This window comes from Ambystoma mexicanum, chromosome 5p, assembly GCF_040938575.1.
Source record: "Ambystoma mexicanum isolate Mex_15411 chromosome 5p, UKY_AmexF1_1, whole genome shotgun sequence".
Taxonomy (NCBI): domain Eukaryota; kingdom Metazoa; phylum Chordata; class Amphibia; order Caudata; family Ambystomatidae; genus Ambystoma; species Ambystoma mexicanum.
In genome coordinates this window covers 701,028,568-701,054,155 of record NC_090930.1, presented here as the reverse complement: position 1 = coordinate 701,054,155, position 25,588 = coordinate 701,028,568, and the positions used below count along the sequence as shown (strand labels likewise).

General features: G+C 43.4%; 1 protein-coding gene across 1 annotated transcript in view; it reads right to left on the bottom strand.

The window, feature by feature from the left end:
- The window catches only part of LOC138481142 (gamma-aminobutyric acid receptor subunit gamma-4), a 2,457,252-nt gene that overhangs the window by 131,641 nt on the left and 2,300,023 nt on the right, over positions 1-25,588 (bottom strand). Inside the window, exon 7 of the mRNA XM_069613069.1 lies at positions 20,171-20,323. Coding sequence (XP_069469170.1) covers positions 20,171-20,323 — 153 coding nt within the window. The remainder of the gene's footprint in view (positions 1-20,170; positions 20,324-25,588) is intronic.

Genomic DNA, 25,588 nt, shown 5'->3' with positions numbered 1-25,588 from the left:
ACTCTGCCATCCCCATAGGATTCATAAAGTATTGGCCTCTAACCTTTGTGCCGTCTCGTCGAAAGAACCATCAAGATTTGCTTATATCTATTTATGAGAGTGCTATTGGGATGCTAATTTTGAATAGTGTGTGCCATCATTGTGCTCAAATGAATCGGTTAAATGCCATTGACAGATCTATGAATGAAAAATATACTGTAACACCTCTCCCCTAAGAAAATTGGCAGAGGGCAGGTAAACTTTGAATGTAAATTGATGTTGTGGCTTGGTCGGTATTGTTTAAGGTGACAAAATTATGCAAAAGAAAAAGGAATGAAAGAAATGGAAATATTCTTGTCCTTTGTAATTTCTGATGTGTCACGTCTCACTGAGTTGTGGTTTGAAAAGCCACTCAAAACCACTTGAATTGGTAAACAGTATGAAGGATACTCAGAAACGAGACTGTGCCAAATTAGTATTGAAAAAACAGTTGTTGGTTTTATTTAAACAATTGCCCTTGCTTATGACACGTGTTTTGGCTTAAGAACCAGCCTTATTTATAATTTACCTCTGCCTTCAATTACAAAAATGTGAAATCTTAACAATGCATTTGTAATTGTGGTTATGTAATGTAATAACAAAATAGTGACAATAATCCCCTGATTTGAAAAAGGCTGGTTCTTAAGCCGAAACACGTGTCATAAGCAAGGGCAATTGTTTAAATAAAACCAACAACTGGTTTTTCAATACTAATTTGGAGCAGTCTCGTTTCTAAGTATCCTTCATACTGTAAACGTTGAATGTGTCTGGTTGCAGCAAGTCCGTCAGGACCTGTATCCACATTCTTAAAAAAACAATCTGTCTTTGCATTTTTCCAACTAGATCAACGATGAAAAGATGCAGCGATGCTATTAATTGTGTTCAGTAGGATAGGGATCCAAAGTGGAATGATATTTCTTAAGAGATCTATCTCAATATATTCTAGGTTTGGGCTTTTATGGAGTGCCTGGGGCTGGAACACACGCTCGCCATAATGAAAATAAACACTATTCTCAGAATGTGTGGACGTCAGTCTTTTTCTAGATTAAAGAGGTTTAACATACCTCACTCACATAGTTTGGTACCTACAGTAAATTTGACTAAAACGTTTTGATCCTCTGTTTCAATACTAGTCGAAAAAAAATACATGTTCGCCCAAATGGTAACATTTTACAAATATCTCTATATTTCACAACAGAGGCAGCTTGATCTGCATCAGGAGTCCTCAATCTTTGGCTCTCCATACATGTGCTAGCCAGCACAGTCAATGTTGTGGGATTGTGAGAGTCTTAGTACAAAACATCTGGGGAGCCAGTTTGCAGACTACTGACCTACATCATTCTAGGCTTTGGATGTGAGGATATCACAACCCAAAGTTCAATATATCACAGTTTGAAGTTATTTTCTTTTTCAAATAAAATCCTTCTATTCTTTATTCTGAAGTTAAGTAGAAGGTGTAATTCTTTATTTGCTTTCTTTTGTTATAGGTCAACCTATGATTTAAATTTTTAGCTGTGGTGTTGCTATATATAACATGGGGCCTAATCTTCCCTGTCAAGAAAGTGAAGTATTCGACGATGACTGAAGAAGTATTATCATCTGAGAGACCGGTCTTAATTTCTAAGAGGTAGTAATACCTATAGTTTTTTTAGCAATGCTGATCCAAAACTGTCCCATTTTAGAGATGTCGATTGTTCATGCAGATACCACCATACACTAGTGGGAGAATTAAAGGATCCAGCCTGGCTGTGATTATTAAACCCTAAAGGCAGATGATTGCAACTGAGGCATCATATTACTCCCATTTGTTCAACAACTTGCTATTTAGCAACCTTAAACTAAAAAGTACTCTGTGGTTGATTTTCCTCTGTTAGTTCTGAAGGTATTGTTGCCCAGATTGCCAGACATTATCTGCCTATTGTTCACATGTTTACCCAATTCCAGAAGATATGAAACCAACATTCTCTCTGTTATTCATTCTAGAGTCCTGTATATTCACTGTACAAACATCCACAGCATAACCTAGTTCATATTCAGTAAGCCCTTCAGGGAACACATCACCCTTTTTTGGTTAAAATCCCTAGCCCCTTAAGATAGTTCACCCTAAATGAGTATACCCCATAGATAAACTCAATCACTCACTAACTCAATTCACTCATTTACTCAAACACTGATCATCATGTGGGGGATCGTACTGAATCCAGGTCCATCTCCTATAATTAAATGTACAGTAATGGTCTAGCGCCTCCCAAAGGGCTGTCAAATCATTCTTATAGAGTGTGTTGTAAACATTGGCAAGACATGCTGTTTGTTATCAAGACTATCTGAGGCTATAGCTTGAACATTAATGCAGTTCCTGCTGATTTCCCTTCATCCTGTAGGTCAGTTTAGTGGACACCCAAACATGGATTGCTGCACAATGTTGATCTTTTTTGTTTCAAATGTCTTTTTTGTTATAGGAGGTATAAACCCCTAAATAATGGATCGACATACCAGCATATATGGTTGATTTTCTGATGTTAGGTAGGGTAGTCTTCCCGTCAGAAAGGTTTGTACTGATGCACAGCCCTATTCTCTTTTTACTTCTTCAGTTGGCGTCTTTGACTAATGGCAAAAGAAATGGCCTGTGCCTCCAAAGGTAAAACATCAGAGAATTCATTATGGGCGGTGGGTGCAGTGGTCTTAATGCCATGTTTCATACTTCCTCTGGGTTCCCAAGTGTGCCCCTGTTCTAATTGGGTTCCCCAGTAGTCTTCAGGGGATACTCTCGGGACCCTGCAATAGTCAAACCTGATAAAATTATGCAACATCTTTCATGGCCTCTTCCACATTGAGGGGATGATGTTGCTGCATAGATTGGGAAAGATTCTAAAATCTGCTCCAAGAGGAAGGTCTCCAGCCTTTTTTGGGCATTGGTAGTATTGTACCATGTGGTAACCAACTCTTTGAGGCAATAGTGCAGCAGTCTCAGAGTCTGAAGGAAGTAGAGCATCCATAATAACACACTTTTGAAACGGATGCTGGTCAGATCTAGCTCAAGGGAGAGCGAGTCTTTATAAGCACTATTTCAACTATGATAATACAAGTGAGCCAGGCAGTGTTGCAGTCCTAAAGGAAGAAAATGAATAGTATACGTTGTTTACCTGTCTCTTTGTTATTGTGGGCTAAGGGCAGGTTATACTCTGTAGAGTAATGTGTTTTCTGTGGAATGCTTCAGTAAACCAAGGGAAAGGTAAGTACAAAGTAAAACACATATTCAGACAAAGTTCTAATACATTTATGTACTTTATTTAGACACTGATACATTATTAAATAAACTAAATACCTGTTAATGTAATGCAAGTCCTCAAAAAGTGCAGACTAGATATAGATAGGCCATATACTCTGGTAATAGATGAACAGGAGGGATAATTGCAGGCAGAAATGGTGAAACCAGTGTATAATCAAAATCATTACTTTGAATGTCTTGTCATGGTAAGGTAAGTAGTCTTAAACTGTCTCTTGTGGACCAAACAATAAGGCCTGGGGTCAGTACCAAGGAAATCTTTGTTAGGGGTCACTATCTTTCTTTAACTCTACCTTGGCCACTTTATGGTGTCTTGAAAGTGTAAACTGTCTCCTATTTCCTTTCCAATGGTTTGATTTGTGTCTCCAATTACAGAAAACAGGTGATTCAGTTACAATGCTTTCCTGGATTGCATTGTCTTGAAGGGGTTCGATCAGCAGTTAATGCCATCATCCTTGGTATCTCGATGGGGATCTAGGGCGGCTCTATGGAGTGATACCATTGCTTGGGGTACAGGTATTGGACAGGTACAGGAAGCTGTAGCATCTCAAAAGTGGAGAAGCACTGGCACTCTGTGGTTTGACATTTCTCAAATCCGAAATCCTATTGTGCTAGGCAACAGCAATGTCAGGGGTAATACCCTTGGATATTACAATGTTTTGGGTCCATTAACAGTTCTCTTGAACAGTTTAGTGCTTTGTTTTCCAATTCCCACTCAGGGAAGAATAGCAAAATCTTGCAACGGTATTGCCACATAACAAGGCATAGGTCTTCCTGGGTACTGGACTTTTGCAACAGATGGCAGGACACAATATATCAACAAACTACCACTAATGCTTCTTAGAGGTGGTGAATGAAAGAGTTGTTAATTTGTCTGAAAATGCTTATCTCCATTCCTTTTAGGCCCCTCTGAACTGATTACGTTCCAATAAGATTCAAACTTATATTTTTCTTAGGTTTCTCCATATGACTCAACACATTTAAGGGGGACCATTTCATAATTAGCTAAATCCTGACAGGCAATTAATCAGTTTACAAGCCTCATTTTAAGAGGTTATCACTGACAAGTTACCAAGTGTACCCTCATTTCCCAAGTGAGTGTCAGAGGTCTGAGTCTGCAAGAATCTAAGGGGTGGGCACAAGGAAGTGTTACAATATTGTCAATAAGCATGTTTCTTCTTGTCAAGTCACATGTCTTCTCTACACTAACGTCATTGCCCTCCCTTGTCACTGACAGATCAGCGAATCTCCTTTGCAATTGATTCCTCAGGCTTGCCCACTCCCTTCTAACAGGATTCCTTTAAATTGGACATTGCACAGCCCTACCAGGTAAGGTCATATTTACCACTGAGAAGAGGTGTCAAAATCCTCACTTAAGACAATTGTCTTAAGACAATCTCTGGGAGCAACCAGGCCACTTTCTGACAGTCCACTTTAAAGGCCAGGAGTCTCCAGCAGCTGTGCTGTTTCATCAGTTCAGCCAACAAACGTATTAGGCATACACAATGTTTTAGCAGCATATTCGATATTGGCCATTCTGGAAAAACTTATCTTCAACTGCCAGGTCCCTTTTAACTAGTCAAGAGCCAATAACCCCTACATCCATTTCTGCTAAACTATAGCTTAAATTTAGCTTATTTTATTTCAAATCAGTCTCAATTTTATAAGAGGCTGCATGCCTGCCACCAAATGCATTGGCAATTTAAGCATGAGGAATTATTTCTGTATTCATTTCCTAAAAGGCAGCATGATTTTAGTTGACACTCAGTTCCTATACAGACAGGAGGCAAATCCTTTGGTGGTAAACTTGGATGCTCAGGGCCGTGCTCTCTGACATTGAGTGTTCTAAAATATTTCTATCAGCAATCAAAAATGGAATACTGCATGTAAGTTGCAAAATGGCTGCTAAACATTGCGGAAGTATTTTCAAACCAAATACACTAGCCGACTAAAACTAAATTCATTTTTATCAGCAATATTTAGCAGCCATTTTGCTAACTTGCGTGCAGCATTTTATTTTTGATTGCTGATAAAAATGAAATCAGCTTTAGTAGTGTATTTAGTTTGAAAGTCCATACCATACTTTCTCTTATCTTATAATTCTTAGATAATAAACTAAGACATCTGACATTGACAGACATCTGCATGGAATGAATTATCATACCTTAGTCCCAAAGAAGGCTGTTAAAGGAAACTGTATAAGAGTAACTACTCCACAGATTCTGCTTGCCCACAGTTGAAGTACTTGATATCTAACTGTCTGAAAAGTGGCCAACTCACATTTCAGCTGTTGGCAGGAGTATCCATGTATCCACTGTATAAATGGGAATGATTATGTTACATATTCAGAAACCCTGAAATCAGCACTGATGCAACAATTGACATTGAGCAGTAAAGAGTGCATGTGGAAAGTGTGACTGGTAATCAGCTGATTAGCAGCCTACAAGTTCCTGCAGATACACCAATCTCACTTTGCAGAGCAAAAGAAAGTTAAAAAAAAAACATTGGACAGTAGACCCTCACAAAAATACATTCTGTCACAATTAGTCTCTTCTTCTTCACACAACCTGTCTAAAATAGACATCCTGATTTCTGGGTAGATTGTTTCTCCCCCAAGCCTATCATTCTGATAAGGTAGGCATAACTCTCCTGTTGGAAGGAAAACAATGTACTGACTCCACTCTAGCCATATGACACTCAACAGAACTCTTTCAAAATTAGTAAAGAAAGTGTCTGATTTTTTTCTTGAGCCACCAACTGCCTGACAATGAGGCTTTTTATTACATCGTGTAATGTGTTTTGGTCATCCTCCAAGGTCTGAATTACTATGTAACTAGCCACTGTGAGGTTCTCTAGACGAATATGAGCAACAAGTTCAACTGTATTCCTATATTTATAGCTATATTTGTAGCTCACTGTCCGCTAGCTCTAACAAGATCAGGATCAGGATGCAACACCTTTCAAAAAGCATCCTCTAGAAACAGATATAGACATAAGGGAGGGAGTTCCTCTGCTACCTCAGTCTTATAGTACCAACTATTGATCTTGGGCTTCAGGTTGAAATGTTGAAAATGAAGACTCATCACCACTTCATGATTCTTCTTCAGATATTTGCCAACATAACTGATTAGATTTTGTCATCTGTTAGATGGACTTTTTGGATTGATGGTTTTTTAGTTTAAACTTCAGTGCCAGGGTCGATGGAGCACTACATCTCAATTCTTACCAGGTTTTTGTAGTTTTCCCTCCGAAGATCATATTGCACTGTATTCCTTGACTGTCTCTTTTGCAAAATGATTCAGGAGTTCTGACTCCCATGTCAAGCGTCCACTTTAATCAATAGTGTCTCTTTCCCAAGATGCTTTACTCCTGTATGTAGCATACATTGTAATACTTCAATGTCTATTTCTCAAGATGATTTAGGAGCATTACAGTCCTAAACCAGCATGCACTGTAATTCTTCAATTTCTCTTTCTAAACATTCTTGAGGATTTCTGACTCCTGCATCCAATATGAAGTCTGATCCTTTAATATTTACTTTTTCCAGACAGGCTGATACTGCCACATGGCAGTAGACACACCCAGAGGACCCAGCGTCTCTTTAATTATCTTTGGGAGGGCTGGAATCCCTCTCCCCCTGAGACAGCCACACAGCAGGCAGCTGTCCTGGGCCCAGGTATCAAAGGAGCACACCCATTCAGGAGAAGTAGCCTTACACCAGGGTGCTGCATATCCAAATGTATTTGTTGTCAGTAAGGGGGTGGGAGAAGGATACGCAGGTGTATTCTGGACAATGGAAGAGGTCTTACACCATCTTGTTTCTCAAGGTCTCACTTTCCATTTCCTGTCTCCTCCACTTCCTCTGGATAAAAGCATTTTGGGTGCAAGGTCAACAGGGCAAAGTCCTCTCCAGCCAGGAACAGGAATTGGTCCCCTAAAGCAGGATAGCTTTAGACCAATCACCTGAGGACTTGTACATTTAAAAGAAGGAGTCTTGCAGCAGAATTTCCCCAGTCCATCAAGGATCCTTTAAGACCGAAGAGACTTTCTGAACATTCCCACCTGGACTTCCTTTGTGATAGTTGCACTGTCCAAATCTCTCTGCCAGATGTGAAGAAGGAGCCATCTGAGAGAGAAGGAAGATATAGCCCCTAACCACTTCCAGGGAACATTGGGAGTGACTAATGCTGGCTGTGGATCAGAAACCAACCACTCTGCACTCTGTGCCAGAATAGCAGACCCTACACGGGAGCATCTTGTCCTCGAGTTGTTCGCAAAGGCCTCAAAGCAACTGGATGGCCAGACCAGCTGCAGCTCCTTGTTCCTTTGCACCAGACCAATCACTCCCTGTTCCCTGCATCCTGAACAATAGGGAAGGCACTGTTGCTGGTGTATGCTTCCCACAACTAGCTGAACTATTGCATGGCATTTTAACCAACTCGACACTGTATTGTGTTCTAGCAAAGCACGTCACCTGCTAGGCCTGAGCGACTCCTCAAACAGAATCTCTGGAGGGTCACTAGCCGATCTAGCAAGGAGATACAATCAAAGCTCAGCCTGGTTAACTCGAGAACTGCCCCTCATTGACTGCACATGAACGCAACTTTGATCAACACTTCACCGACCGTCACCCGCTGACTCAAACCGTGCCACAGAAGGTTCCTGTTGGACATGGCTCACAACATTCCATTGGCAGGTTACCTTGGGATGACTAAGACAGCCGACCAGCTGTCGTCCCATTTTTACTGGCCCCAGATGAGGCCACTGACAAAAGCATTTGTACGATCCTACCACACTTGTCAAGCATCCAGCAAGGCAGGCAGGGCCAACAACGCCACCTGAATTACCATGTTTGGGTAGCCTTTTGAGAGAATAGGTAAGGACATTGTGGGTCCTTTGGATCCTCAAACCTTCTCCCGAAAATGGTATATCTTGGTGGTGGTTATAATGCCACCAGGTACCCCAAAGCTGTCCTTCCAGAAGGATGGGAGGGCAATCCCACCACTCTTTCTCACAACATAGTGGACTATGCGCTTGGCCTCCGATCCCAGATGGCCAAGTACAGAGAACAGAGTACCCAGAACCTAGAAACCAGCCAAAAGCTCATGATTGGCATGGTCAGAAGGAGGCCATGACAAAGTGCACACCAGGCCAGATAGTCTGGATCATGGAAGCAGTCAAGTTGTGTGCCTTGCACGACAAGTGGACTGGGCCCTACATGGTGCTGGAAAGGATCAGCAAGGTGAACTACTGAATTGATACTAAGAACCAGAGGCAAAGGCATCAGGTGTTTCACATCAACCGGCTAAAACCTCACTGCATCCCTGATGACTTTGTGATGGCTCTGGTTACAGATGATGAGAGTAAGGAGAAGATGGTTCCCCTACCTGACTTGTTACACAAAGAGCCCCCTGACAGGTCTCTCGAGGTTGTTCAACTCTTTCTAGACCTCACCAAACAGCAAAGGACTGCTCTCCCTGAATCTTGGGACGATTGATTAGTGCATTCATGAAATTGACAAAGGAACCAGTAAGTCAGTGAAGAGTAGGATTCACCGGATGTTAGAACAGGTCAACTATACCATCAAGGTGCAGCTCTCCAGGATGTTGTGTTTGGAGGCTATCAAGCCTTCTTGCAGCCTCTGACCTAGCCAAGTAGTACTGATCCATAAAAAGGCCAGTAGGGGGACAACTGAGGCCTGCTTTTGAGTGGACTATCGGGGGCTCAACTCTGTCATGAAGACAGTTGCACATCCCATCCTTCGGGCAGACAAGCTATTCAACTGTTTAGACACTGCCTGGTTCATGAATACCTTTAAACTCACGGCTGGGTACTGGTTGGTCGGTCTGACCGATCATGCAAAATAGAGGTCTGCATTCTCCACTCAGAATGGGCATTATCAGTTCACTGCTATGCCTTTTGGATGAAAGAATGCCCTTTCCACCTTCCGAAGGAGGGCAAACCAGGTTCTTACGGGGCTGGAAGACTTCAGCATCAACTACCTCAATGGCATTGCCACATTCAGCAACTCCTGAGAAGACAATCTATCCCAGCTTTAATAGGTGCTTTAAGCTAGGTGGAAGGCTCACTTGACTATCAAGGTGCTCAATTGCCAGATAGCACAGTGTACTGTAATTTACCTCAGACACCAGGTGGTGTCCTGTCATTTGGTCGAAAATAAATGGTCGAATGACCGTTTGATCGAATCAAAATGGCCGGAAAAAAAAAGGTCAAATTTATTTATTTATTTATCTATTTTTTTTTAGTTTGGTTGCTTAAAAAATATTTTTTAATAAAGAAAAAGGGGGCTTAGGGGGAACACCCCCATAAAATAAAAAAAATAAAATAAATTAATTCGACCTTTTTTTTCGACCATTTTACATCGATCAAATGGTCATTCGACCATTTGGTTTTCGACCAAATTACTGGTAACCACACCAGGTCTGTGGTGTAAGAAACAGCCTCTGCATGCCAAAGTCCAGGTGCTGATGGACTGGGAGGCTGCCACCACCCAGATTCGAGTGAGGGCCTTCCTTGGCCTCATGGGTTGTTAACTGCCTTTTATTAAGGGGTATGGGACTCTTGCCCTTCCCATGAACGTAACCTCCAGGAAGCTGCTGCAAAATGTCACTTTGGCCACTGCCTGACAGTTATCCTTCCAGAGTTTGAAGGATGGCCTGTTTCAGGCCCCCGTTCTGAAGATCCCGGATTTTGGCAAAATGTTTATCATACAGACAGATGCTTGTGAATTTGACATTGGTGCAGCGTTAGTGAAACTCAACTCTGAAAGGACAGACCAACCTTATACATACCTGAGTAAGTGCATGACCGAGCGAGAGTGCAATTAAACCACCATTGCAAAAGAGGCATTTGCAGTAGTTTTGGTGATACGCTAGCTGAAACCCTACATTTATTGGGTCTCACATCACTTTCCAAACTGACCACAGCCCTCTGAGGTGGCTTATGGACATGCAGGGAGAGAGCCCCAAGTTACTGTGTTAGGCCATAATCCCTACAGGGGGCGGACAGGGACATCCAACACAAACTGTGGGCGCACTCCAATGCAGATGACCTCAGTAGATACTTTGACCAGGAGGATGAGCCACACCCTTAAAAGGGTGAGTCTCAACCTGTTTGGCTAGGGGGTGTTTGAGGAATTGCCACCTGGAAATGGTGCAAAGACCTGGATTGTGGTATTTGTATTAGTGTGGGAGATGTGTTTTCTTGTAGGACTGGCTGATCGGGCACCATGGGTATCCTGTGCAGGGACTGCCGACCGTATCCCACAGCTACTGACGGATACCAATTCAGGTAGCCTCTGTGTTGTGGTTGGTTTCTAGCCAAGTCCCTCAGTGGCCCACTCATGTAGTACCATTTCCTTCGCTGATGTGGTTTCCTTCCGCACCCATCCAAGGCTCAAGAAAGGAGTCCTCGCATACAAACACGCTGTTGTTGCCAGAAGAGGTATTAGTATTAGTGCACCCACAAGATATCACTGCTGTTCTGGCAGCAGGCCCTTGAGGCAGAAGCGCAATAGAGAACATAGGAGTGAGCATATGCTGCATGTCCAGGTAACACAGGTCTATGGGCTGAACAGGAATATAGAATGGGGCAGCAGAGTCCAGCTCAGCAGCGTGTTTTGCCAGAATCGGGAGGTGGTTGATCAGTGAAAGCCCAGAGCCTTGTTGTAGTCACCTTCTTACACAGTCAGAAGCACACACACACCCACCCCCCAGCACCCCAGGCAAACCACTTTCCCAGGCTGGAACACAGAGGCAGGGAGAGGCAGGACATTGACAGGACCCTATCATATCTTCTGATCAGGGGTCATAAACTATATTAAGAAAGGTCTTGGTGGAAAAAGGATACCAGGATTGTTCTTCAAGGGTGAGAGTTGTAATGAACAAACAGGTCCCTTCCACGTTGGGGGACAGTATACAAGGGGCTTGGTGAAGAAATAAAAAAAGGCCTTCTCCTCCAAGGGTGGGAGGCATGCTGAACAAACAGGTCCCTTCCCCTTCGTGGGACAGGAGACAAGGGGTTTGGTGAAGAAAGAATAAAAGATATTCTCCTCCAAGGGTGGGAGCCATGCTGAACAAACAGGCCCCTTCCCCTTCAGGGGACAGGAGACAAGGGCCTTGGTGAAGAAAGAATAACAGACATTCTTCTCCAAGGGTGGGAGGTGCAATGAACAAACGGGCCCCTTTCTCTTCTGGGGCAGGGGAAGGCCATCCTGGCAGCTATTTTAGGAGCAATGAAAAGTGACCCAAGGCCACGTGGGATGCAGTGGTGATGTAAGGTTACATATGGCCACTGTGACAGTCCATCTTGGAAAATGCTGGGGCTGCCTGTGTTAAAGGTGACCGCAGTGACCATAATCGTACATGGGCAGTTATTGGCCGTTCCAATAGTAGACTTTGGGAGAGTCAGACCAGGGTTGTTCATAGATATTGTATGTACTTGGCTTCTGGGGGTGCACAGGGGAGGCTTTGGGCGGGCTGGTCAGGCCATTTGGCTGTGCGGGCCAGTGTCGGTATTGGCTGGCATGGGGACATGGGAGCGGGGAACACATGGCCCATAAGTGTCTAGTACACAGTTACATGTTTATAGTAATATAGAAAACTGGTGGCACAGTATTACAGCTTAGTGCCATACAGTTGAAAGGGAGTGATTCAATGGTACAGTGTGCAGATGTAGGGAGGCATGTGTGATACAGTAGTGCAGCAATATCTGGTATACAGTTTCTAGTTGGTGTTCCTGGGGTGCAGAGCCAAAAGGGACAAAGCCGTGGTGACATTTGCATAGTGCATTTGTGATTTCTGCCTGTGACAGTTTGTTGTGGCGCATACACAGTGAGGCAGCTCAGTTTCTGCAGCACAGGAGGGTATGGCATCATTGATACCAACAGGTATAGTTGAGAAAATTCCACAACCACATTAGTACTTAAAATGATTTGGGTGATTCCTTCTCCGAAGGGTTCATCTGCTAACCAGATCCCCCTTTGTCACAACGGTATGCCAAAAGCATAGTGCACTTGTGCCCTGCTGCATCTGTAGCCTGTCCAATGTCCAATGTTGACTCCAGCCAGGAGCATATATTGGTCCCCTAAAGCAGGCTAACTTTAGACCATTCAACTGATGACTTGTGCCTTTAAAAGAAGGAGTCAGGACCTCTTCAGTAGAATTCTCCAGTTCCTCAAGGATACTTTAAGGCTGAAGAGACATTCTGAACTTTTTCATCTGGACTTCCTTTGGGAGTGTTGCACTGTCCAAAGCCCTCCACCAGAGGTGAAAAAGGCACTGTCCAAGACAGGAGGAAGATCTGTCCCATTACTACTCACAGAAAACATTGAGAGTGACCAGTGCTATGGACCAGGACACAGCCACTCTGCAACGGGTCTGCTGTGGCAGAAGAGCAGACCAGGAACTGGAGCATCCTGTCCTCGAGTCCTATGCGAAGGCTTCACAGCAACCAGGGGGTCAAACCAGCTGAAGCTCCCGCTTATCACACTGAACCAGTTGCTTTGTGTTCCCTGAATCCTGAACACACTCCAACCATCCAAACTATTGCAATGCATCTATACCAGCTCAACACTGTATTGTATCCTAGTGAAGCACATCACCTGCTAGGCCCGTAGTGACTACACAATGCTGGAAACAGTACTGAACCACTGGAGGGTCACTTGCTAACTCTAACCAAGGGTTACAACTATGGCTCTGCCCAGCTAACCCAAAAACTGCTGCCTCATTGACTGAATATCGATGTCCCATTTGATCACCACTTCAACACTTGTCAAAAGCCGACTCCTACCGGTGGCGCGTCATTCACAGGTCTCTCCCGTCCGCTAAAATCAAACTTAGCCTGGACTTCCTTGAAGTGTACTTGGGACTGACCAAACTGCATCACTTGAAATGCCACTGTTTAACCGCTCAGAAGACCCTCATTCACCCTTACTCGATAACTGCTTGTTGCCAGGGCCTCCTCAATTCTACCTGTCCAAATTGAGCATGATCAGCTCCCATCATTGTTGGAACCCAGGTCTGATTCGTCAGCCCACCAATAACTGAATCCAGGTGCTGTGACACTGAACTGCCCCCTCGGTCCACTCGTATCCTAGAGACTAGTTAGGTCATGATCACTCCTGTTTTCAACCCAATATCCTTTTTATGGCACTACCTGACCTACGACCCATGGAATTACACTCAGAGTGCTACTTTCTCCAGTTTGTTGCATCTTCTGTCTTCTTTGGTATGGGTTTTTGTATAGTAAGCTCTTTCACTCTACTAGCAGGTGGTGTGTTTTATTAAAGTATTTATGTTTTTATAAAACCTTGATTGGACAATCCCTTTCTTTTGGACTGTAATGCTGTGTTTTTTAGGCCACTACTGGCTCACCTTCACACCCTTCTTGGGAGTATAGCATTCCCTCGGTCCGGGTTACCACAAAAGGTGGAGGTAAATCTCTTGATTGACCTTGTTTGACCTTAATGATCACATTGTATTTTGGTTTGTTGCAGTGTGAGTGCTGATTGGGCCATTTTACCCCTACTCATCCTTGTACTCCAGTGAGGCAGAATCCAATTCGTCACATCCATCCAGTCAGTAGCTGGTTTTAGGAATGTGGAATTTTGAATGTGCCTTGGCACTCAAACAATAAGTTCAGCAAGAACAGTTATTGGCAATGTGTTTTTCTCAAACAGCTCTAGGATCATGCTCTGTCTAGGATCTTGTGCTTAAAGTTGCAGCATGCATGATTGTCATATCAATGTTACATTCTACCTATGCACAATGAGATTGTGCTTTATGTTATGACATGCAATGGGTCTTTTCAAAGTTGTGTTCCCAATTCAGTATAAGGGCTCATGCTGATAGCCCGGTGGCCAGTTAAAGTTTCGAAAACAAAAGGATCGAATGCCAAAGGTGAGAGTGCATTTGACCGAAAACAAAAGGATCGGAAATAAATTAAAATTTATATTTTTTTTGTTGCTCTAGTTTAGCTTAAAAAAGGTTGATCATTTTCTTCGGTCGAATTGACTCGACCCTTTTGTCATTCGACCCTTTTGAGTCGATACTATAACCTATAACCTGATAGCCCCCATCGTTTATAAATGTATTCACTATGGCTTTCTTACAAACTTCTAGGAACTCGTACACAACCTCTAAGTTCCAGCATGCATTGTGTCTCACAATCTCACACACAATTGGGCTTGAGCCCTGCTTTTATAGTCCCCACTCTGTTGTCTTCATCATCATCATCATCATCATCATCATCATCATCATAACTTTATTTGGCCATAAGGCCATGAAAGTAAAATCAACGCAACACAAAATAACAAACACATTCCCAAAGCATTTTTTGTAGACAGTCACAAAATGATTTTACATCATACCACTTTCCACACTGTCACGTCCCACCTACAGAAAAACACTGATATATATTAAACCCAAGATCCCTAGTCCCGATCATACTCACTACAATAATCAGCTTCGATGAAAATTGTGTATTTCGTTTGTCATTGTTCTATTACACTTCCTCTGGGGTCGTTTCCCCAGTGGCAACACATTTGACCCTGATAACACCAAATTCAGTGACCGCATTATAGACAAATTAACCATTCTAAGGTCACAGTTAGGGTTGATTCGGATGAAGCTGTTAGTTGTTGGAGGGCTTTTCTTGGACTAAATGGCACACGCAGTACTGTGTTCCCAGAATTCCAGCTTGATGAAGTCACAGTCATTCTTCCCTTTATCCACACCCTGGTACTTGATTCTGGTGCATTTAGAAATGCTCTCCCGGGATACAAAAAGACAGCCCCGGACAGTACGCAATCAATGTAGGAATTTGTTTAGAAACGCCTCCCTGGATTAATATTGTTTTTTGGAAGTTTGGGAACTTGGTGCAAATATAGTGTGCCACTCTTTAGTCTCTGCCCAAGGCTGGTTCTACTTACCCTAGGCCGTGGCCCAGCATTGCGGTTATTTGGAGCCACAGGGTCATCTCCAGCCAGGGTATTGTTACTTAATGGTTTGGGTTTTGAAACCTGGGATGTTTCCCTGTGTGACGACTGCTCAAGCCTTTGTTACTTTTTATTCTGTCTAAGGGAGACCAACCCAGAGCACACATACTCATATGGGACTGCTACATGCTTGTTCGTGGGTGTGGCAGCACTTTTCCAGATAGGGTCGCTGCTTCCACATGCTGGCCCCCGCTCCGTTCCACCCATAGCACTTTTCGCATTGTCTAGCTTAGGCTGTGGTAACAGCCCCGTTGAACAGTTAGTACTCATACAGTCCCTCGCACCATCTTTTGCCCTTGGAAGTCCCCCCAAGAGACCCCATATTCCTTGGTCTTGATCAAGATCGATAATAGCCTTTTTACCTCACAAATATCTGCCAGGACGGCTCTACAAACACAAACGCATGGTGAGGATGGTCCCTCACCAGCTAGACCAACAATAAGCAGGGTTACTGTGTCAAAAGTTTTCTGGGATTTCGGGGGTCTTGAGTAGCTTTGTAGCTGGAACCAAATTTTTTTAGGGGGGTTCATTGTTTGGCCGTGAGGTGGAGGTCTGAGCTTTGTATATTTATCACAGCAGTGATTGTCCTCCGCACTTTAAAAAATGTCATGAACAAGGGATGTATTAAATTGTGATTGAAAAGACTGCGGCTCAGGGACTGAAGCACCCAACAAATCCAACAAGTTTATAGCAAAACTGGTGCTTTTGGGAGATGGGATTGCTCTGACTTTGGCCATTGGGGTAATCTGGTCATTCAAATCAACCAGCCAGCATTCCTCCATGGTGACCCCTGCCTCATTTCTGAGCTCAAATTTGTGTCAGTACAGCAGTGGGGAGGTGCAGTTCAAATCCGAGGCCCTTGGGGGTGGGATTAATCCTCGTTTGATCTCTGGCGTTGCGCTAGTAGAAACCGTAGTGGATTTGACCTCGAGAATTCCATTATTCACTTGATCCATGCCCAGGAATTGGTTGATCTCATTAATCAGTGAGTACGCTTCCCCTGTGTTCTGTGTGGGGCTCGGTGGGAGATTAATTCCAGTGTGGTCACCTGGGGCTACCACCAGCTTGCTTTTGTCCATCAAAGACTTGCCCTCATGCACTGCTCGGTCTCCCGCCGTAATGCTGTTGCATGGTAGGTCAGGGGCGCTTGGGTCGTCAGCCATACTAATGTTATTGAGGCTTCTCACCTGTGAATCCAAGTCTCTCGGTTCCACCTCACCTTCCTTTCTTAGATGAAGGGACACACGTCACACACCAGTAAATTGTGCTCATCTCCTCAGCTTCCTGCTGGTGGGATGATTATGCTGCCAAACTCCCACACACTTACCCCCTAGGGGGGAAGGCCGTGATCCTTGGGGTAAGAGGGGGTGTGGCCACAGTCAGCTTCCTGCTGGTGGGAGGATGATGACATCAAATTCCTGCGCCCTTACCCCCGTGGACCTCACCCTGCGGGGAAGGCCTGAATCCTTGTAGCGAGGGGAGCATGGCCACAGTCAGCTTCCTGCTGGTGGGAGAATTATGCTGCCAAACTCCCACACACTTACCCCCGCAGGCTTCACCCTGCAGGGGGAGGCCGTGATCCTTGGGGCAAGGGGGGTGTGGCCACAGTCTGCTTCCTGCTGGTGGGTGGATGATGTCACCAAATTCCTGTGCCCTTACCCCCATGGACGTTACCCTGCGGGGGAAGGCCTGGATCCTTGTAGAGAGGGGAGCATGGCCACAGTCAGCGTCCTGCTGGTGGGAGGATTATGCTGCCAAACTCCTGTGCCCTTACCCCTGCAGGGGGAGGCCGGGATCCTTGTACAGAGCGGGTAATGGCCAATGTCAGCTTATTGCTGGAGGGAGAATTCTGCCGCCAAACTCCCACACACTTACCCCCGCGGGCTTCACCCTGCATGGGAGGCCGTGATCCTTGCGGCAAAGGGTGTGTGACCACAGTCAGCTTCCTGCTGGTGGGAGGATGATGTCACCAAATTCCTGCACCCTTACCCCCGTGGACGTCACCCTGTGGGGGGAGTCCTGGATCTTTGTAGAGAGGGGGTGTGGCCACAGTCAGCTTCCTGCTCGCAGGATGAGTATGCCACCAAACTCCCACGCCTTATCCCCGCCGACTTGGCACCGTGTATTCTTATATGCCTGCTCTTATGCCTTCCATTCTGCTCTTCTTCAGTTGTCATCTCTGCTACATCTCTTCTTCCACTATCCTGATTGTATGCCTCTCAGCATGCATCTTAACACATCAGCAGTAGTGTGTATCTCTCCTTAACTATCCACTCTGTCTTGCTTTTAGTGCTGCCACAGCCTGCTTTGCTTTGGCAGGGGTTCCCTCCTCATCTTCAATGCTGCTTGGCAATTCTCTGTCCGAAATCCGTTAGTCTTTTCTATTTGGATTACTCATAGTTCCCCTGCTACCTCTAGCGCAACAGCGTGTCTCAGACTCCTCGTCTTCTCGTCAACATTACATCTGTTAAAATCCTCAAACTGCGCAAAGACTTCACATTTTAATTCTTAGTGAGACAAGATCATATAAAGCAGTGTTAATCACAATTTAGTCAAACGAATAATTCTATTGATATTGTTAAGAATTCTTCACTTTATGTTGTTATGGTCCATTATTTTATCCCTAGTTGGGACACTCAACTAATACTAAAGAATCCATCTCTGGCTAAGAATACATACCAGAAAAAGACTACTCCCCCAAGGTCTAATGAGTCTATCTGGCTGGCCATTTGTCCATGGGCCAAGTTACCAGACTCCAATCAGGGAAGACAGCCTGCATACACAACATTTCATGGTTACTTCCTGATGGCAGCTGCTCGCAATGTCAATACCCAAAAATGCAATTGAAAAGGATTGCTTTTTTTTCAATTCTGATAAATGATAAAGTAGATGTAGCACAGTTGGTAGCTTGCTCAGATTAGTACAACCATGCCAGGAAAGAGTTGTAACATGGTATGCCTTTAAATCATGGGCTATGACTTCTACATAAGTGAGATCTTCATCTCCCCTGAAACTAGGAATTTTCTGAAAGTCATTCAGGCTTCTAAAATGTCTAGAACATGTATGTAAGACCCGCCATTTTCAAAATTAGCCACACTTTCAATGTAAGAAAATAAACATGTGCCAGTTTATGTTTTTCATGAGCCCTATTTCTAAGTGTGTCAGTCAAAATGTGTTTTCCAGGTCAAATCGTCTTTCCATTTTGAGCAGTCATATCTAATATGTTTTTCTTTCCCTGTATTTAATTGCTACTATTCCCTTTGTGAAGAATAGTTATCACTGTTTTTGCAGCACATGTATTTCAATGCTGTGGATCACCAGCATGAAATCTAGAACCATAAATTGCTGTCAATAAACTATCCGGTCCTTCATAATTGGTGATGCTTTGACTTATTTCTTATTAGGTGGTGTTTAAGCACCATCTGTAAGCTGAAACTATTGCATTGGAGTACGGCTAAGACAGAGCTGAGATGTGAGGAGGGACAAAAAGCCTGCAGGGGATGTTTGGCAATCTTACCACTGTTTGACTGCTGATGGCTATGCTATTGCCTACGGCCAATTCCACACAATACCTGCCCCTCCCCAATGCACATTTTCCTTTGATATCTTTGAGCTAGCTCTATCAAGCAGTAACACCAGACTCTTGCCTGTCAATTTCTAAGTAGTCCTTGAGAGAGTTAATGGCTTGATTTGCAGTTGTAATGCCCTACTGATGTAATAAAAAAAAATATTAACCAAGTGTTGATCTATATTGGTTCCTTGCACTGATGCCCTGTTAAAAACAAGCATTAGCAAAGCAGTTTTAGATAGTGTGTAGGCATCAGATGGGCCTTTTCCAGGCACGGCTATCATGTGTCCAGATAGTCAAACCTTTATCCAGCTATTGCCATCTTATGCTCAGTATTGTTATGGAAGTGCATGTCTAATGCCTTGCAAACTCCTACACAAAAGTCTAATCTGTTGTATCTGCCAATGATTCTTTTAAGTGTAACAGTGAACACTTTAATTAAATTCTATTCTAAGGCATACGCCCAAATGTAATACAATTTACAAAGGCACGTGTAAGGCATTTCCTTGTACACAATTATTTGTTGTACTTAGCATATATTTTTTGAACTAACACAATCATATCGTGCCTCAATATATATAACCCAGAAGAGAACATGAGCAACTTAGATTGTACACACACACAACACCATCATACTTGGGCAAGATTGATATAGTTTTCATTGACATAATGACTTAGGCGGACATATGCTAAACAAATGTGGAGTAGGAGGCATGCTCTGTCAATGGTGCATACAAAGGCACTTGTGGTGCATTGACAGACAGGTATGCGTGTGCTGAAGCGTGGCTAGGTGCCTGCAGGGAGACGTGAAATATGCGAGTAAATCATTAAAAGAAAAGTAATTGAGGGCTGTGGAGTACAACGCTTTTCGCAGAAAAATACCACATGCATATGGAAAACTGTACACAGAAACACGTGCACAATAGTTCACATGAATAAAGCATGTTTGCAGAATGCTGCACTGCTTGCACACTGTGGTTCAGAGAGCATTCTCCAGTGGGGTTTAGCCATTATAAAACGCTTCTGTGAATTAGGCCCTTCATTCAATCCTCAGAAAGTAGCAATGACAGAAACCAATGGGTTTTTTATACAAGAATTGTGTGCATGATTATTGTAGAACAATGCAACAACATAACTAATGAGAAGGAATATAATTCTCTAGTGTATGAAAAGTGTGTTCAGGATTTTAAAAAATGAACAATTTAGCCACACAGCACGCATTTTCATCGCTAAGGCTCGCCCTTGGAGCAAGTAGAAAGGCAAGAAAGGTCAGGGGTCTTACCAAGTGATGTCCGGGCCGGAGTAGAGTCTCTTTTTATCCAGAAGGACACCCAGGACAGGACGACTGTGAGAATGCACGGGATGTAGGTCTGAATAGCGAAATAGCCCATTCGCCGGCTGAGGTCGAAGTAAACCGTCATCACCATGTAATCCCCTTGGAAATAGGGAAAAGAGCAGAGAAGCAATCAGGATGTGGGTTTATCATCTAGCGATTGTGCTAGAAGGTGCTTTCTGAGAGCAATGCAAGTTAGAAAATGATAACATGAGTAACAAAGTGCATGCTGCACATGACTTTTCACCAAAAGAAGTTTTTTTGCACTGATCTTAACTGGGAAGGAACAATCATGCTAATTTTTTATGAACTGCACATTGCAGGGAGTGGGCAAAGACGGTTATCCATGATTTGATCAAATCCGTAATGTCGGAGGGAGAAAAAAACGAAAGTCATTTAAATGAAAAGGACTTTCGTTTTTTTTTCTCCCACAGACATTTCTGGCAACGCCTGCCCCTCCACCCGCCTACTTACCTTCTGACGACACAATTTGCTGTGTGCCGCCAACTCCTCCATTCCTCTGCCACGCCGGTTCCCTTCACTTACGTGCATGGGAACCAGCGCTGCAGAGTCCTATTTTGTTGTTGTTTTAAACTTTGTCCCCAGCCTTTCCTTTTTATGGAAGTGGGGGACATCGCTGAAGTCCCATATTGTCGATCAAGGAGAGCTGGGGACACCCCCACAACCCCTGCTTCCCTTGATCAACATTATGGAAATGTGCTTATTTTTCCTATAGCATATTCAACATTTTTGTCTATATGTATTTTTATTTTCGATTATTTCGATGGATACTGGCAAAGACTGCTATCAATTTTCACTGTTTTGCGCACTAGGTGAAAAAACGGCACGTGAATGTTGGCGGCCCTGATTTTTGCACAAAACAAAGGTTCATGGCGACGGCAATGTATGTACAGTGTGCAGGTCATTTCATCTCAGAAACCTTTCCACAGTAAAGCATTTCACATCCTGTTTTTTAATGTTTTTAAATTATTAAAATTTGGGGTGTTTTTTAAAAAGGTGTAAGAAACAAGAGTAATCCAAAGGGAGGACAACATCTATGCCTTCGTGAAAATGTGATACGTGCAGAGCTGTAGTCATATTGACAGTTTGTAGCTGATTAACAGGCAGGGGGTGGTTTATGCTCCATCGACGAACTGCTGGAAATGCAATGAAAATGGTAAGCATAATTTACTGGAAAAATAATTGTCTCCACCTATGAACTAACAATCTGGCCACTTGTACATATGACACATTAACTTCTGTCCTGCAGCAGTACAAAGATGAGCAGAGGCTAAAGTGCCCTCTCAGCCCCCACACTACTACAAACCAAGTGCCAAGACAATCAAAAAGGTGAAGCAAGCACAATTAAGAGATATATCTCCTAAGACTTTTGCGGTAATGTGGACCGAGAGATGCTATACTCTCAAGAGGGGTGTGGTTTTGTAGCAATCCAAACAGCAAAGTATAACAGTTCCTAATAAAGGAATGCCCATTGAAGGTTCTATAAAAACATACATACTTCAATAAAACACACCATGTAAAATATTAACTAACTAGAAAACACTACAAAAAAACCTGCAGAAATAACACAGAAAATGCAAAGGTAGGAGATACAGCACTCTGGGTAATGAGAAAAGGGTAGACAAGAGGATAATGTTATAAAAGCATACATTTTGAGGTTGCAAAAGGGTTAAAGTGACCTAGCCCTTCTCTAGGGCTCAAAGACGCACTAGGGGGAGGAGGGTGCAAGGCGCAGCATATGGAGTTAAACAGCAATGGTCAGTTCGGAGAGTGATACTATTCTAAGGTTCCTGGAGGTTTGTTCAGGCATCGAAAATGCTCATATCATGGTTTGCAGTGGGCCAGTGTCAAAAACAGGACACAAACAAATCCAGGGTAAAAAAAACCTTATTGGAAGAAAAAAAACTAGACTGCTGAAGTGAAGTATCTAGTTGGCGGAGGCATCAGTTGAGAAGAAACTCCAAACAGGGAAGGCAGCTGCATTAAAGAGGAAGGGAAGAGTGCAGAAGACACAAAGCATGGAAGGCAAGTCAAACAGACGAAGAATAGGAAGAAAAAGGAGGAAAGTAGCCACATCATGACAATAGGGGAAAAAACAAGAGTTGCCGTGCCCTAGCTCACCAGCAACGTCAGCCTTTGTAGACGTGGCCCAGTAATGAGAACTCCTATGGTGTTCTGACCCACTCTCCTGCTGCTGGAATGGTCTGTGTGTCATATTGCCACCGCCATCTTGGGAAGGTAAGCATGTTGCATCACAGTAGCCATCTTGGATTGTGCACTGCTCGTCTCCATCAGAACCACAATGAATGGCGAGGTTGTAACATGACAGGTCCTAGGCAACAGGGTGGCTGTCAGAGATGCATGTCTTGAGCAAGCAGCAGAGTTCACCCTCAATGGTCGCTGGGAATGATTAGGACATAGATCTCACGTCTGCCTTGGGACAACTGCCTTCACCTCACAACTGAAGGACTTCAGATAGGACTGTTCTCTCAGCAGGGTCCAGCAAAATCTTCTTCTAGGGGTGGATTCCAGAGATGATTCAAAGACGTGATTTGAGAACACTTCTTTTAAAGGTAAAAGTCCACAGGTGAATGGGCTAAAGAAAGCCTGCTTTAGAGGACCAATCCCTGCTCTCGACATTTGCCCTTCTGTCATCACACCCAATATATTTTGTGCTACAGGAAGTGTGGGGGCAAGAAAGAGAGAGAGAGGCAGAGAGAAACAAGATGACAGAATCTGCCCCCTTTGTACAGATATCTCCCTGGCTACACTAACCCCACCTATCATTCTCAATAGAACCAAGGCCTCAGAGCAGGCAGCCCCTGGTGTGTGGCCTAGCCCTTTGCGAATGGGTGTGGCTTTTGACTCCTGTTCTCAGTCCATCTGTAGAGTGGCTGTTCCCGTTGAAAGGGTTTTACCTGCTCTTACAAAGGAACAAAGAGAGGAAATACCCAAGGCTACAGTCCTGCCAGTGGGCAGGAGGAGCCTTGTCTAGAATCGATATGCGTATCCCTTCCACAGCTGAATTGGGCCCACTGGGCTGATACATGTGTGATATTAATTTAATGTGGCTGGTATATTTATGGGAGGTGCTGGGCACCACACCCTAACACAGGTACAGCTCATATTTACAGTTCAATGTGCCACCCTTGCAGCATTCTCAAATTATGCCGTTTTTGTAACAGAGTTGCATTTCTTAAATGCGCCCTCTGCTCTTCAGAGACTTGGCTGTAACTGTGGCTCTCAAGAGGGCACCTGCGACCTTAACCTGCTCTCTGCCACTGTAGGGCATGTGCTGCCATCAGGTTACTGATGCAGCAGTGCACAGTTGTACACTATGTTTTTGGCAGAGTTTTATGAAATGGACATCTGATCAGCAGATTTCCCTTACTGAAATGGAATTACCTGCCTCATTTTATTATTTAACCAAAATAGAAATAAGCCTGAGCTTTCAACCCTTCTCAGATGGCAATTCATCACAGTACATCAGTATCAAATCAAGCACAATGTGTTTTAAAACAAAATAAGACATGTTGCAAATGCGTTTTTGAAAATGCAGGTTTTCATAACACAGTTGTATTAGGCTCTTGTATTTCCTCATCGCAACGTCCTTTTTTATTTAAAACGACCTGGGTATAGCTATAACTTGGAAGGAGTCCTTGCCATTCAGAATGTGTGGATTGTGCTAGAGAGGATTTGAACCACTACACTTTAATGTTGCATGTCTGTTAACATCCTACATATAAGCACATTAGTAAAATATCGATGCACTGATGTATAGCTCCAAAGAATCAATGCGTTTACTGTGGGGAACACATGGCATACTTTACACATTTCCTGGCATGGCAGACACGTTACAAGGTTTAGGAATTGGTTGTAATCAATTGTTTATTAGTGCTTCATTCATCTTGTTGTGGGCTCCACTAAAACTTCCATCCTAATAGGTTAATGGACCTCGAATTTAACAAATAAGTATTTAATGGCAGACAAGGAACTCGGTCCATTTGGGCAGAAATCACTCAGTCGGCAAGAAGCCGCTACACAACTTTCCCTAAACCTTTGTGAGTCGGCTTTCAGTTTTTGAATTGGTTGCGTGTTACTCATCTAAATTAAAACATCAAAATAAGCAGATGCAGGGAGATTTGCAGCTATCTATTGATTTATCTATTCAAGAATGTATAGAGCTACTGAATCCACCACAATGGGCAACTAAGTAAAGTTTAGTGACCACCAACAGAGCACTTACTATATTATGAATGTTTGAATTTCACAATAACATTCACATAACACTGTGATTAGTGGTAAAGCATCTAAGAAAAGGTGTTCTGTACATTTGCTAATATAACCCAGAGGGGACATGATGTTGTCTAGTGCTGGTGTAATATGGCGAAACCAGAAGTAAATTATTCCTAGTTCTGGCTGTGGAGTACTGAAGAGCCTGAAGGTGCTGTAAATATTTGCCAGTGCCATGTTCGAGAATGGAGTTGCAGCAGTCCAGGGTAGTTCCGATGGTGTTGCAGGCAATAGAAGAACAAGTGGTTTTTTGGAATACGCAGCATCCAGTCTTTAATATGAATCTGGCATATAGCCTTTCACAGTATAAGATGGTAATTTGAAGAGTAGATCACTGAAATATGTTGTGCTTAAAAGTTTGTCACTGAAATATCATGTGTTGAAAAGTTGTGGGTGGAGTAAAAAAATACTTCTATATTTCTGGCTTTATTTAGAACACAATTTGTGTTCCACAAGGATGAAATGAAAGTACCTCAAATGGCACTAACCAGGATCGTTTGAGGATAAAGCGCTATACACTTTCTTTTTGTCATTGAGACGTAAGTAATCAGATAGCCTCTAGTGTTCGACATTTACAACATTTACAACCAGTTCTCGACTAGGAAGGATCTAAATGTCCTGGGACTAGCCCTGTATGTTCTTCTTTTTTAATGTACTAGCTCACAAAGAGGTTGGTCTTGATGTTAAAAAGTAGAGGTGATACACATGATCCCCAAAGAATGCCACATGTGGGAGATGTTGTGTGCCAGATGATTCAAATGAGTACACTTTAACTGTTGCCCTGGAGTGATCTGCGCCATTGTAACATAGTTCTTCCCCGTGAATATTTGCTCTCTAATCTTGACTCCAGGTATCCCTCTGCCCTCATCCTCCTTGACCTTTCTCTGCTTTTGATATAGTCAATCAAGCCATACTGATCAATCGACTCAGTGAGAACCTGAGCATCACACATTAGGCCCTGGAGTGGTTAACCTCCTTCCTCCTTGACCGACCCTCCAAGGTCCAACTTGGGTGCTAACTCTCCACCGTCTCTCTCTCCACATGTGGTGTTCC